Raw genomic sequence first — 16,025 nt, 5'->3', positions numbered from 1 at the left:
GGGTGTCTGATTATTTCTGGCTTGGTACTCTGCTGACATAATCTAATGTTTTGCTTTCGTTGTAAAGCCTTTTTGAAATCGGACAGTGTGGTTAGATTAACGAGAGTCTTGTCTTTAAATAGCTGTAAAATAGTCATATGTTTGAGAAATTGAAGTAATAGGATTTTTAATGTTTTGAAAATCGCGCCACAGGCTGCAAGTGGCTGTTACGTAGGTGGGACGAATTCGTCCCGCCTAGCCTAGAGAGGTTTTAACAAACAGATTACTGACCATTTCGAATCCCACCGTACCTTCTCCGCTATGCAATCTGGCTTCCGAGCTGGTCATGGGTGCACCTCAGCTACGCTCAAGGTCCTAAACGATATTATAACTGCCATCGATAAGAGACAATACTGTGCAGCCGTATTCCTCGACCTGGCCAAGGCCTTCGACTCTGTCAATCACCACATTCTTATCGGCTGACTCAACAGCCTTTGTTTCTCAAATAACTAACTCGCCTGGTTCACCAACTACTTCTCTGATAGAGTTCAGTGTGTCAAATCGGAGGGCCTGTTGTCCGGACCTCTGGCAGTCTCTATGGGGAAGCCACAGGGTTCAATTCTCGGGCCGACTCTCTTCTCTGTATACATCAATGATGTTGTTCTTGCTGCTGGTGATTCTCTGATCCACCTCTACGCAGACGACACCATTCTGTATACTCTGGCCTTTCTTTGGACACTGTGCTAACTAACCTCCAGACGAGCTTCAATGCCATACAACTCTCCTTCCGTGGCCTCCAACTGCTCTTAAATGCAAGTAAATCTAAATGCATGCTCTTCAACCGATCGCTACCCGCACCTGCCTGCCCGTCCAGCATCAGCACTCTGGACGGTTCTGACCTAGAACATGTGGACAACTACAAATACCTAGGTGTCTGGTTAGACTGTAAACTCTCCTTCCAGACCCACATTAAGCATCTTCAATCCAAAATAGAATCGACTTCCTATTTCGCAACAAAGCATCCTTCACTCATGCTGCCAAATATACCCTTGTAAAACTGACTATCCTACCGATCCTCGACTTCGGTGATGTCATTTACAAAATAATACTCTACCTAACAAATTGGATGCAGTCTATCACAGTGCCATCTGTTTTGTCACCAAAGCCCCATACACTACCCACCACTGCGACATGTACGCTCGTTGGCTGGCCCTCGCTTCATACTCATCGCCAAACCCACTGGCTCCAGGTCATCTACAAGTCTCTGCTAGGTAAAGCCCCGCCTTATCTCAGTTCACTGGTCACCATAGCAGCACCCACCCGCAGCACGCGCTCCAGCAGGTATATTTCACTGGTCACCCCCAAAGCCAATTCCTCCTTTGGCCACCTTTCCTTCCAGTTCTCTGCTGCCAATGACTGGAATGAACTGCAAAAATCGCTAAAGCTGGAGACTATTATCTCCCTCACTAACTTCACGCACCAGCTGTCAGAGCAGCTCACAAATCATTGCACCTCTACATAGCCCATCTGTAAATAGCTCATCCAACTACCTCATCCGCATACTGTATTTATTTATTTATTTATTTTGCTCCTTTGCACCCCAGTATCTCTACTTGCACATTCATCTTCTGCACATCTATCACTCCAGTGTTTAATTGCTATATCGTAATTACCTCGCCTATTTTATTGCCTCACCTCCCTTATCTTACCTCATTTGCTCACACTGTATATATACTTTTTTCTACTGTATTATTGACTGTATGTTTGTTTATTCCATGTGTAACTCTGTGTTGTTGTATGTGTCGAACTGCTTTGCTTTATCTTGGCCAGGTCGCAGTTGTTACGACTTCCTCCGAAGTCGATCACTCTCCTTGTTCGGGCAACGTTCGGCGGTCGACGTCACCGGTCTTCTAGCCATCGCCGATCCACCTTTCATTTTCCATTTGTTTTGTTTTATCACACACCTGGTTTCAATCCCATCAATTACATGTTGTGTATTTAACCCTCTGTTCCCCCCATGTCCTTGTCCGGTATTGTTTATTGTAAGTGCTTGTGCACGTTATGTCTGGTGTGCGTCGGGTTATGTACCCATTTATTGATTGTTCCGTTTTCCGGTGGGTTTTTATTATTAAACTGTGCCGTTGGAAACACAGTTTTTGCTCTCCTGCGTCTGACTTCTCTGCCGCCAGTACGCACCCCTTACAGCAGTTGTAAATGAGAACTTGTTCTCAACTAGCCTACCTGGTTAAATTAAGGTAAAAAAAACAAAAAAAATATACTGTACGTTTTTGTTTGACATGCTGCTTTGTTGCTAGTACGGAGCATGGTCCAAAAACATGACTGTTATTGGTTAGCCATAATCATCTGTCATTCATTACAGCCTGCGCAACATGTGAATCCCAATGAAGCACAGCTGAGACGAATACAACACAACACGATTAAATCATGTTTCAATGCTGACCATTATGAGGGCTGAGGTGATGAGAGCACTTGAGTCAGAATGAGAGGATCTATCCATTATTTGCACAGCGGTCAGGCCCTTCTAATGATGTCTCCAGCTAGTGACCTTTCTCCGCGGGTGTCTGAGACGTGAGGTAGTGTCCCTGCTATCATGTTGCTGTGATGTATGGTGAGGAGCTGCTCTGACTTATTGCCCTTCACACGCATTACACAGTGCCTGTTAGTCAGGTACTGCCCCTTCATTTAACGGATGTATCAGAGTGGTCACCATAGCAGCATCTCTTATTCTGCAACTGCCAGCCTATTAATTATGACTGGTTTGCAGCTTGATTTCCTGTTTCATTGTTTTGGATGGATAAGTGCTACTTGAGTGTTGGTTGGAAACCTAATGTTTGCGGGTGAGTGTGTGTGTTTATGTGTGCGTGCAGGAGAGTGAGAGTGTGCGCGCTGTTATCAGTGTGTGTTCCTCTCTGTATTGCAGTTCAGGTCTGGGTTTCTTTGCCATTTCTCATTTATTTTCTTTCAGGGCTCTTGTTCAGTATTCTAACAGGACACATGGACCAGTGCATGTTGTGTGTTCTTTGGAAAGATGTCCTTCAACTGCAGAAGTTGAAGCAGAAGTTGAAAACCATATATTTTATATAAATAGAAAGCAAAAGAGACCAGAGTTTTGACTAATTAAATGAGTGTTAAATTAGTGTTAACCTTTATCCCTCACCTCTCAGTTGTACATCACCAAACATGTCTTGTTGGAAGCTCTTCATTACTACACTTCTGCCTGTGTCACCAAGCCCTGACAGATACAACAGACAGCCGAACAAGGAGGTGTGGAATCTGGAATCTTTTATAAAGAATATGAGGGTGCTGTGGCAGAGTGTTATTTGTGTGAAAGGGGAGTAATAAGAGCGAGTTGACCAGGGTGATTAATGCGTTATCGATCCTCTCACCTCTCCTCTCTAAAGCGAGGAGTCTCCACAAGCAATCTACAGGCCAATTTACAGTTCTCCTTCACAAAGTCTCCCAAAGGGTCAGAGTGCAACGGCTTGGATGACACAGAATGAAAACATGCAAAGCTGACTTCTTTGCCAGCCAGGTGCCACAGTCGCGCCTCTGCACCTTTCTAGTTCAGTCCTCCTCCACTGACCTGGGACCAGTGAGTGGAATAAACGCTTTGGGAGTGTGGCCAATGCAGCGATTACAACTGATAGACACTTAGAGGGAGTTTGATCGGCCGGGTTATCATTTACAGTTCACTCATTGCCTTTGGTTCTCAAACCATTCTACTCTCTCATGGGCTCTATACAAATCTCTGTACAAACACCTACAACTGCTTTTCAAACGGCAACAAACAATAATGCGGATCAACAGTGATGAAGTCGAAGTGTGACTGTGGACTAATACAACTATGAAATGTTAGATCATGGAGGCATTAGATTAGATGTGGAGAAATGGGTAGGGCATATATAGCCAACCACTTAGCCACTATGTTAGGGACAGCAAAGCCATTACAATCTTAAAAGACCAAGCAAAATGTTGCCTCGTGAATATCTACCAATTCAGAACCTGTGCCCATGACAAAGAATCTTTCTTCAAGAGTTGTTTCAAGTTTCTTGATTGGTCTCCCTATTATCTTGTCCTTTCCATCCAATTCCTTCTTCCACCTCTATCCAACGAAGAGAACAGAATGTATTATTTTCTCTCCGTCGTTCTGTTCTCTCTCAGACGGGACAAACTGTCAAATCTAGGGGTTGACGTAAGCAGGGTTTAGGCAGAGGGACTACGAGAGTCTACCTCTTGCATTTTAATCAACACCAGCCCATTTCAAATTAAAGGGGAGGCAGCAGTGGAATGGAGACTCAAGTTATGGAGTTTCTACCGCTGTTTAATGCACTTTTGGATCAATAAACAATTGCAAATTGTTATAGTCAGCAAAGACGTGGTTGTAAAATACTAAGTTCAGATGGCATCCAATGACCTATGCTATTCTGTGAGTTGGTTGCCCATCAATATGTCTGATGTAATGGTGGGAGGTATTGAGTTGTTATTCCCAAACCACCCTGCTCCACACGCATGCAAGTTCAACAGTATACCGCACCAACATAGGCATTAGTAACCACCGAAATGCTAGTAAAAAATAAATAAATAAGTAAATAATAATATCGGGAATCTGCTAAGAAAAGGCTTGGCATGGTAGTGTCGCACAGCAGCTGAGGGTGTGCCTTAATTACCACAATCAGTGTAATGATAACTAATTAGCCAATTCAAATTAGTTCCTGTAATTTCAAGTCTATCATTGAGATGAACTATTAGAGTCATCATTACTGTAAAGGTTGCTGTTGTCATTTCTAAAATGTAATCTAAGCGCCATCTCCAGCAGATGCAGCAGTGTTGGCCGATGAGATTTTTCACATTTAAATAAACAGCTCATTACACTGAAATTAATTGATTTAGCACAACGGAATTATGGGACGTACCAACAGGGGACAAGGGACACTGACAGACAATCAAACCTTGACTGAATGTTCAATTTTATTTAACACATGGAGATCAAAGATAAAGAAATAAAAGTCAAACTCATTTTAAACCTCACTTTAAGTGCTTATCGGGTAAACATTTGGTGGCACTGATTTCTATCTCGTCTGTCAACCTCTGCCCTACGTAGATGGTAAACAGTATATAATATTTAACAGTTGTGTTGGAGTAACCAAAGGCTTTAATGATCTCATTCATTATTCAGAGGCGTTCATATCAGATGGTTCAGCTGAAAGAGAGAGATGGGCTGTTTACTAAGACTTGTAACAACAACACGCTGCCTCTCCACTGTCACCATCAAGCCTCTCAACGAGGAGATCGGACCCACAACGTAGAACCACTTGGTAAGCTACACTTGCGGCACGTACACAGACCCTACACCTCCCATTACGGTTAGTAGCGTACGATCTGTAATGCATTGACGAGTAGAAGTAGAATTAAAAGGTGTGAACAAACAGTCATCACATTGTCTAGTGGAGGTATTAGTAGTGGCTGTATCGGATAGGAGAGGTCAGTAGGTTTACAGGTAAATATCATTATGCCCTTAAGGTTGGATTAATATAGAGAATGATCATAACATTTCAAGAAGATCCATGAAGATAGACCAGAAAGTACATCAAGCAAGAAGTTAATTACCATGTATTTCATAACATTATCTCAATCCGTTAAATAATATGTCATACATACATTATATGCCACTGTACATCTTTAAATATGGCGAGAAATATTGACAGATCTTAGAGGTAAAAAATAAATCAAACATTTACAGAAAGCATACACAATATCACATGTTTAACCCGTCTTGAGAATCCTTTACCTTGTTATAACCAGTCCCAGTGCAGCCTGGTGAGTGGAGACTATTGTCTGTCTTAGCACTGCTAGCTGACTCTCTGGGAGATATTGTTCATGTCTGTCAGTACCATTGTTCTGTAACTGCGCTCCAGACCCTCCATGAACTCAAGGTAATTACTCACTCTGAAGCCTTGGATGGGTTCCTCCTGATGGGAATCAAGGGGAGAGAAGAAAACACAACAACTCTGGTTAGGCTCCTAGTCCAGAGTTTTATGGGCTGTGTGTGTGTGTGTGGTAAGGAGGGTGGCATAGCAATATACAACTAACAACAACGTGGACTTAACAACCTGTAATAGTGCAGCCAGTATGTGGTATGACCTAATTTGCAAGGACAATTTAACAACCCCAATTGGATCAAGGCCAAAATGCTAGAGACAAGAAGATAACATTTAATTTGGTCATTTGTACTGTCAGCAATTTACCTTAAGGTATTATAATTACTCTCGGAGTGACACATCTTTTATGGTGATTCTCAAGTTCACAGACAATGAAAATGAAAAACACTCGGTGTGCAAGTGTATTCTGTTTGCTACCTACAGAACACAGCACCCAAAGGGCAGGTTGGCATTTATTGTCATGAATCTTGCCCTGGAGGCAGCTATGCAGTGTGGTCACTAGCTAGCACAGTCACAAAATCATAAAATCTGATTTAAACCGAACCTTAACCATACTGCTAAGCCTAATCTGAATGCCTAACCCTAACCTTCAATTAAGATCAAAAAGCACATTTTATTTTCATGACTTTTTCATGAACAACCCTGATCAAACAAGTGCAAAGCTAATTTCACATTCTTAAATTCACACTTTAAATGATGCAGAGAGGTACAGGTACAAGGTCTTTGTGTCTGAGTACATTGCCAGACATAAGGTAGACCTGTTATCTACAGTATGTTCAGGAGTACATTCACTTAATCACCCTGTCAAAACATGAGTGCCGTCATGATAAATGTGAGATTAGCATGAAGAACATCCTACATCCTGTTTCTTTCTCTGTAGATGACAACGCCAATCGTTGTTTGAAAATCCATCAAAATGACCAATGCAATTTCCCTTTATCACTTATCACCCAGAAAAAAGAGCTGTAAACACCGTCAAACATGTGGAAATAGTGAACAGATAAGAATTCATACTGCAAGAAGGTATACCAACTGTACTGCAGCCTTGATCTTATTGTTACAGTGAGAGAGAAGTAAGTAGGGGAAGAAGTGGACATGTTGGAAGGCACTTTAGAAAATGTTTCGGAGCAGTTCTTTGAAAAAGCCAAGCTATGTTGGCTGAAAACCTATGGCAGCATTATGTAATGACAGGCATTTCCTTTAGAATTTTCACAAACAAAGAAAGGCTTTATTTTCAGTTTTTCATGTAACTTCTGAGTCAATGACGATGCTTTTTCACTTTGTGTCTTCCACCGCATCAAGCTGCAGACTGACATCAAGAACAATTGTAACAAGTCATTTCCATTTCAATGTTTTATTTACATGAAATATAGACTCAGAAGGTGTAGATATGTAAAAACCCAACAAACCCATCCGAAGTCCGGCTTAAACCCTTCTCCTATTATTCAAAGTGTGAACCTCAATGAGCATATACATTTACATTTTACATTTTAGTCATTTAGCAGACGCTCTTATCCAGAGCGACCTACAGTAGTGAATGCATACATTTCATACATTTTTTTCTCCCTGTACCCGTCCCCCGTGGGAATCGAACCCACAACCCTGACGTTGCAAACACCATGCTCTACCAACTGAGCCACACGGGACATATACAAGACGGCACGTTTCAAACTTTCCAAGTTGAACCGGGGACAGTGAAGAGACTGCTTAAGTGTGTTTCTGTCAAGCTGTATTTGCTACAAAAATGCATGCTACAATTCATCACAAGAATATCTCCAGATACAGCCATAACATGATCTTTTATTCAAACTACTGTCAGAGTCTGTCGATGGAGCGTGGACTCTGCTGTTATCTGCTGAAGACCGATTCACTAACCCCAGGTAGACAAACAGACTCACCTTGAGGAAGACCTGCAGGTCCTGGGTCTGTGTGTGCTGCAGGATGTCCTGCTGCAGGTGTTTCAGCACAGCCACGCACATGTACACCTGGTAGTCCGGCCCCATCACCACACAGGTGGACACGTAGTGGCAGATCTCAGACCAGTCCAGGTAGTTCCAGAAACACTGGCCTAGCCACTGCACACACATCTGGAAAAACACCCGCCCACACATTGAATAAATTATATTAAGAATGTAAACCATAAAATTAGATGGTTGAAGTGATGAAAATAAAGGGTTATGCTTTTTTTTTTTTTTATCTAATGACTTGGAGAAAAGAGTATTAAGGCTTTGAGGCAGTAGCTTTGTGGAGCATGCAGAGTGGTTGTAAGTCTACCACGTGCTTTAATAACTGGGGTTACATGAAAAACAACTGGACAGTCTGACTGACATAATGACCTGACTTTAACACTCTACCTAGGATACTGAAGCACACAGAGGACAATAGGTAAAGCACCCTGTCTTTCAAAGATAATTCATAAAAATCCAAATAACTTCACAGGTCTTCATTGTAAAGGGTTTAAACACTGTTTCCCATGCTTGTTCAATAAACCATAACCAATTAATGAACATCCATCTGTGGAACAGTCGTTAAGACACTAACAGCTTACAGACAGTAGGCAATTAAGATCAGTTATGAAAACTTGGGACACTAAAGAGGCCTTTCTACTGACTCTGAAAAACACCAAAAGAAAGATGCCCAGGGTCCCTGCTCATCTGCGTGAACGTGCCTTAGGCATGCTGCAAGGAGGCATGAGGACTGCAGATGTGGCCAAGGCAATAAATGGCAATGTCTGTACTGTGAGACGCCAAAGACAGAGCTGGAGGTTCTGTCATGGTCTGGGGCGGTGTGTCACAGCATCATCGGACTGAGCTTGTTGTCATTGCAGGCAATCTCAACACTGTGGATTTCAGGGAAGACATCCTCCTCCCTCATGTGGTACCCTTTCTGCAGGCTCATCCTGACATGACCCTCCAGCATGACAATGCCACCAGCCATACTGCTCGTTCTGTGTGTGATTTCCTGCAAGACAGGAATGTAAGTGTTCTGCCATGGCCAGCGAAGAGCCTGGGTCTCAATCCCATTGAGCACGTCTGGGACCTATTGGATCGGAGGGTGAGGGATAGGGCCAATCCCCCGAGAAATGTCCGGGAACTTGCAGGTGCCTTGGTGGAAGAGTGGGGTAACATCTCACAGCAAGAACTGGCAAATCTGGTGCAGTCCATGAGGAGATGCACTGCAGTACTTAATGCAGCTGGTGGCCAAACCAGATACTGACTGTTACTTTGATTTTGACCCCCCCTTTGTTCAAGGACACATTATTCCATTTCTGTTAGTCATATGTCTGTGGAACTTGTTCAGTTTATGTCTCAGTTGTTCAATCTTATGTTCATACAAATATTTACACATGTTAAGTTTGCTGAAAATAAACACAGTTGACAGTGAGAGGATGTTTTGTTTTTTGCTGAGTTTATTTTCAATGCATAATGGATTACTATCAAGCTCATATAATGCACCAATAAAAATAATGACACATCCTAATTGGTTTTCCTGTCAGAATCACCAGTACGCTGGACACCCTTTACAGTTCTTTCTAACTGGGCCTCCAAGAGCATGTTGAGAATGCATTGTCTTTTCAAGTTATTTTCAATGACAGTATTTTGAAGGGAAAGAAGTGAATTCAACTAGAACTATTCAGTTTATCCTACACTGTCTTTCTAAGGTCTTCGAAAGCCAAGTTAACAAACAGATTACTGACCATTTCGAATCCCACCGTACCTTCTCCGCTATGCAATCTGGTTTCAGAGCTGGTCATGGGTGCACCTCTACAAATACCTTGGTGTCTGGTTAGACTGTAAACTCTCCTTCCAGACTCACATTAAGCATCTCCAATCCAAAATTAAATCTAGAATCGGCTTCCTATATCGCAACAAAGCATCCTTCACTCATGCTGCCAAACATACCCTCGTAAAACTGACCATCCTACCGATCCTCGACTTTGGTGATGTCATCTATAAAATAGCCTCCAACACTCTACTCAACAAACTGGATGCAGTCTATCACAGTGCCATCTGTTTTGTCACCAAAGCCCCATGCACTACCCACCATTGTGACCTGTACGCTCTCATTGGTTGGCCCTCGCTTCATACTCGTCGCCAAACCCACTGGCTACAGGTTATCTACAAGTCTCTGATAGGTAAAGCCTCGCCTTATCTCAGCTCACTGGTCACCATAGCAGCACCCACTCGTAGCACGCGCTCCAGCAGGTATATCTCACTGGTCACCCCCAAAAGCCAATTCCTCCTTTGGTCGTCTTTCCTTCCAGTTCTCTGCTGCCAATGACTGGAACGAACTGCAAAAATCTCTGAAGCTGGAGACTCATATCTCCCTCACTAGCTTTAAGCACCAGCTGTCAGAGCAGCTCACAGATCACTGCACCTGTACATAGCCCATCTGTAAACAGCCCATCTATCTACCTACCTCATCCCCATACTGTATTTATTTATTTATCTTGCTCCTTTGCACCCCAGTATCTCTACTTGCACATTCATCTTCTGCACATCTACCATTCCAGTGTTTAAATGCTATATTGTAATTACTTTGCCTCCATGGCCTATTTATTGCCTTAACTTACCTCATTTGCACTCACTGTATATAGACTTTTTGTTTTCTTTTGTTCTACTGTATTATTGACTGTATGTTTTGTTTATTCCATGTGTAACTCTGTGTTGTTGTATGTGTCGAATTGCTATGCTTTATCTTGGCCAGGTCGCAGTTGCAAATGAGAACTTGTTCTCAACTAGCCTACCTGGTTAAATAAAGGTGAAATAAATAAAAAATAAATAAAAGACAGAGCTAACTCAAGTCCCAGCCTGTTCTGCTAGGCCCTTCACCTCTGCCCACCAACTCCACACTGCAATTTACTCTGTATGTTTACATTCTCTGAATATCTTTCCTAGCAACTCCAAAGGATGTGGCGTAGCTGCAGCTGGAATTTTAACGAGGCACCCAGGAGCACAATAATATCTTGCCATTCCTGATGGAGGAATGAATCTGACCTTCATCCGATTGTCAGATTCATGACGTGATTCCTGATTTGTCATGTTTTCAAAACTCAATTTATTAGGGTATATTTTCATTTATGGCAAAGAATATACTGGATTTATATATAGAGCTGTGATTGGGAAACTGGGAGGAAGTGCATTCAATAGTTTGCACCCAATGACTTTGACTTAAAAGCTATATTATAAACTTTTTTTATTGTGAGAGACTCTTTGGCTTATAGTCCCTGTTGACACACATTACGTCTGAGATGACAGTCCGCCTGAAACACTGAGCCAAAAGGAGATGAGATCAAAAGGAAGATTTTTCAAGGTGAACTTTTTGTTTGAGGATGAAAGTTTACGTCAAGGGAATCAACTGTGGCAAGCCTGAACAACAGAGGGATTCCGCAGCCTCAGTTCTGAACTTTTATATGGAGAATAAGTACTACTGTCACCTTGAGGAAAACGTATTATGCCGGTTCATGAAAACTCATTTTCTATCCCATTTTAATGGTCATAAGCATGGTCAAAATAGTCTCCTAGGGTGTCCATTTCATTATAATACCATCCTGATGAGCAAAACATTTGGACGAGTGAAAGGACGGAGGGTGATATTATACCTGGGAGGGGGTAAAACCGGACATCCTGAAGGCAGAGAAAACTAGAGGCACTTCAGTCTTCAGCAGCATCTCTACATAGTGTGTTGTGCATGAGTAGACCGGATGGATGCTAGACTGAGCAATCTCCATGGGCAGGTGAACCTAAAAGGTGAAGAGAAGTTCAGATTTACAAAGCATAGTAACTAACTACAAAAGCCAAGCTCTGTAGGTTAATAGCTAAACTTGCCAAATGTGAACACCAAATGCCACACAAACAGACAGCTGATTGGTCTGATTTTCACTCCTCAATTTCCTCAAAACAGAATTGTTAGAGCCCAATGCTTTCGGAGAACGCAGTGTGTGTGCGTGCGTGTATGTGTTTCACTGGGTACACTGTGTAAATTTGCTACTATCACTTAATCACTTGTCCCTCTGTTCTTCTAGGTATTGACAGCATCGACCGCATAAAACTTACAGAGGATTGTGCCGCCACTGTTTAGTAATTCTCCCTCATCTGCAACATGGTGTGCTTACTCCCATCTGCCTGCGTACATCCTGATTTGCATGCACTGCTGTTCGGATGGCAGAGCCATGAAGATTTGTAATCAGTTGTACAAACGCTTCCACCATTTCCAAGACATATTCTTACTGCTGAAACGCTATTAACGGCTGAGTATTCAACGTCATCAGCAGCCAAAGATGGCTGTTTCCAAATGTAAGTGGGGACATTGATAATGACGATTCCAGCATAATCTTATCATATTCACCATTTCCATCAAGAAAACACGCAGTATTAAGAATCCCTAGTCTACATGGATACAAACGATAACATAACTCAAACGTGTATGATTTGGCTTGTGGTTCATAAATTGGGTGAGAATATTTAGCATTAAAACGCAACTCATCTTTCCAACGTATGGCCATACAAATGACAGTATTTCATAAGAATCCAATTTTGCAGCAGGATTCATTACACGCTCCCACCGAATGAAAGACGTGTTTATCTCCTTACATACTTTTAACCGTCCTCTTCCTTGACTACTTCCACAGCTGCATGAAAATAGAAGGCAGGGAGAAACAGAGGGAGAGAGCAGGGGGAGAAAAGAGCTACGCTCTATCTGTCAGACTGGAGGCAACTTAGTATTCAGTCCCTTCCTGGAAGAACGAGAGGTGGGCTGCTGGACTCACCGATCCGTGGAGCCTGGCGGGCCAGAGGAAGGCTGATGTGAGCAGGGTGGAGAGGTGGAGGAGGAGGCGGAGGGCTCTCTCCATGTCTCCAGCCATGATGAGGAACACGGTGGAGGCGAACCAGTCATGACCGGGGTAGGCTCCCTGCAGAGTGTCTGGTGGAGGGGAGTTATGGAGAGGCTCTGACAGAGTGCAACATCCGGGCCTGTCTGACTGGACATCACCATGGCCCCCCAGCAGAACAGCCAGACCAGGGGTAATGTCAGGGCCACTATAAAAACCACACCTAGAGCACCACAGGTCAGTCTCAGCAGGCAGGAGAGGGGTTAAAGATTGAGGGGCCCGAGGCTGGATGCAGTGGGCCTCCTTAATGTGATTGACAGACACATACTGTAGGGGAGTAGACGATGAGGATGATAAACATAGACGTATGAATCTAAATTTAAAACAGAGCATAGTCATGAGAGGCTCTTATCAGGGAATAAAGAGAGGAATCTCAGCAGAACTTCAAGTATCATTCATTTGAGAAAAATGTAAGTTTCTGAAAGGCTCTTGAGGGTTCATGTTGCGTCCTTGAAAAAAGCAGGTGTAAAATATATTTTCTTCCTCTGAGAGAAAATAATAGATATCACTTGACTGACTCTGGAATAGTCAGCGGATGCTTAGTCAGTCCCATTGTGATTCGTAAGGTTATCCAACATAGTTGATAAGGATACAAAGCTCCGACGTGAGTTTGGCTCTCTGTTGCGATAGGAGCTCTTGGCAATGTTTCATCAAAAGACAGAGGTCCTGCTCAGAGTTATCCCTCAGTAAGTTCAGATGTCTCCCATACCTACAAACAAACAGACACAAATTCAAACATTCAGGATTCTACTGTAGATCACACTTTGACTCATCTATTTAACAAATTATGTGGTGTTCAATCAGAACAATTAGGGTTAATAGAAGGATATAATTAGCCTAAATGAGCCTTGTCTTAACACTCATCTCTCATTAGCATATTGCCCAAAGAGTATGCAATATCTTATTTGAGTTTATAGAAAGTTTATCTATTGTTCTAGAATATCTCTGCAATAGTGCTGATCACCATATCATTCTGTAATAATCGTTTTTTTGTTATCTTTATTGGCCGTTGAGTACCTGCCCTATCTGAGAAAATGGCTGGTGCTTACTGGGGGGATTGGAACAAAGCTGGGAGGTTCAGACTTTGAGGATGCAGACGGCGTTACCTGAGAGAGGCCTGAATCCCCAGCTGGTCCACAGACGACAGGCTGCCAGTCTTTATGCCGCTCCCCGACGCTATAAAACACGCAATAAAGGAACTGGAAATTACCAGGGGTTTACTCACTAGCGCTCCCCAGCCATCAATAAAAATGTCAATTCAATGACTGTGGCAAAGCAAAGCGACTGTGCCTTTGGCAATGCTCGCTCATTTGGCGAAATGACTCAAACCCTAATCTCGCATCAAGTGATACATTTTTTACATTTACATTTTAGTCATTTAGCAGACGCTCTTATCCAGAGCGACTTACACTGCAGAGATGATCAGACGAGCATTCTGTATTCATCATAGAAACCAATGCATGCTTTAATTGAGAAAATGGCCTTGATGAGAGTGAAGTAAACCTGCAGCTCTGTGGAAACTACTCTTCCCTCCTTATTAATATCAGTGCCACTCCCTGATTGAAATGACTATCTAATGGAGATGAATGGCTTCTCTCTCCCATCGGCCATTGTTTCTTCTTGATAGATGAGCCCCTGAGAAAGGCCTGGGAGTGAGGTGAAGGAACTCCAGCAAATGACTCTCCACCACATAATGGCAGCCCCTCGACATGAGCAAATCTGTGAGCCTGTTGTTAATGTCAATCACACGCCATGACAGGAAAGGGGAAGAGAGCTAAACCGCACAGGCTATGACAACTGCTCCCCTAATGGACCATTTGGTGAAAGGAATAACTTCACGGAGGAAAGGACAAAAGGGGAAAACAGGGCATGGGAGTGTGTGTGTGCATGTGTGTCTGAGGGGGAGATGGGAGAGCGTGAGAGAGAAATGGTTTTCTTGACTTTTCAAGTTTCTTTAGACTTTTTCTACGATTCACCCTCCTTTGTGAGCTACAGTACAGCCCACGAGTACAGCTCAGCTCTAATGAGCATGTCTCGCACAAAGAGACTCCAGTGTTTGTTTGAGTTAAGCAAGCGAAGCGGAGAAAGAACACTTCAAATCAAAATCAAATGTAATTTGTCACATGTGCCAAATACAACAGGTGTAGTCTTTACAGTGAAATGCTTACTTTACAGTGTAGAGTTAAAAAGTAAGACACATATTTGCTAAATAAAAAAGTAAATAGTAACACAATAAAAACAATAACGAGGCTATATACAAGGAGTACCAGTACCGAGTTAATGTGCAGGGGTACGAGGTAGTTGAGGTAATACAGTATGTACATGTGGGTAGGGGTAAAAGTGACTAGGCAATCAGGATATACCATAAACAGAGTAGCAGCAGAGTGTGTGAAAGTGTCAATCTGTGAGTGTGTGTGTATGGCATCAATATGCATGTGTGTATGTGTGTTTTGTGTGTGTGAGCGTATGTAGTGTGAGTGTGTGGGTGTAGTTTAGTGAGTGTGCATACAGCCAGTGCAAGGGAGTCAGTGCAAAACAACTAAGATAAATAAATAATAATAAAGGGTCAATGTAAATAGTCCTGGTAGCCATTTGATTAACTTTTCATCAGTCTTATGGCTAGAAGCTGTTCAGGTGCCTTTTGGTCACAGACTTGGCACTCTGGTACCACTTGCCATGTGGCAGCAGAGAGAAGAGTCTATGACTTGGGTGGCTGGAGTATTTTTAGGGCCTTCCTCTGACACCGCCTGGTATAAAAGTCCTGAATAGCAGGGAGTTTGGCCCCAGTGATGTACTGGGCCGTACTCACTACCCTCTGTAGCCCCTTGCGGTCGGATGCCGAGCAGTTCCCATACCAAGCGGTGATGTAGCTAGTCAAGATGCTCTCAGTGGTGCAGCTGTAGAACTTTCTGAGGATCTGTGGGCCCATGCCAAATCTTTTCAGCCTCCTGACGGGGGGACGGGGACGGGGGCGATGTCGTGCCCTCTTTACGATTGTGTTGGTGTGTTTGGACCATGATTGGTCCTTAGTGATGTGGACACTGAAGAACTTGAAGGTCTCGACCCGACCTACTACAGCCCCGTCGACGTGAATGGGGGCGTATCGGCACTCTGTTTCCTGTAGTCCATGATAAGCTCCTTTATCTTGCTGACGTTGAGGGAGAGGTTGTTGTCCTGGCACTACACTGCCAAGT

At 43.1% G+C, this 16,025-nt stretch overlaps 1 protein-coding gene across 2 annotated transcripts in view; it reads right to left on the bottom strand.

Moving 5' to 3' along the window:
* Positions 1-4,950: 4,950 nt before the first annotated feature.
* Positions 4,951-16,025, bottom strand: part of tbc1d32 (TBC1 domain family, member 32) — a 39,881-nt gene continuing 28,806 nt past the window's right edge. For both annotated transcript variants that reach the window (XM_014205123.3, XM_014205124.3), the window contains exons 29-34: positions 13,938-14,007; positions 13,425-13,540; positions 12,709-12,863; positions 11,542-11,682; positions 7,838-8,026; positions 4,951-5,969 (exon numbers count right to left, since the gene is read on the bottom strand). In XM_014205123.3, coding sequence (XP_014060598.3) covers positions 5,850-5,969; positions 7,838-8,026; positions 11,542-11,682; positions 12,709-12,863; positions 13,425-13,540; positions 13,938-14,007 — 791 coding nt within the window. In that variant the 3' untranslated portion in view covers positions 4,951-5,849. The remainder of the gene's footprint in view (positions 5,970-7,837; positions 8,027-11,541; positions 11,683-12,708; positions 12,864-13,424; positions 13,541-13,937; positions 14,008-16,025) is intronic.

The sequence above is a fragment of the Salmo salar genome, chromosome 06 (assembly GCF_965601325.2).
Source record: "Salmo salar chromosome 06, fSalSal1, whole genome shotgun sequence".
In the NCBI taxonomy this organism is placed as follows: Eukaryota; Metazoa; Chordata; class Actinopteri; order Salmoniformes; family Salmonidae; genus Salmo; species Salmo salar.
This window is presented reverse-complemented; position numbering and strand designations above follow the sequence as displayed.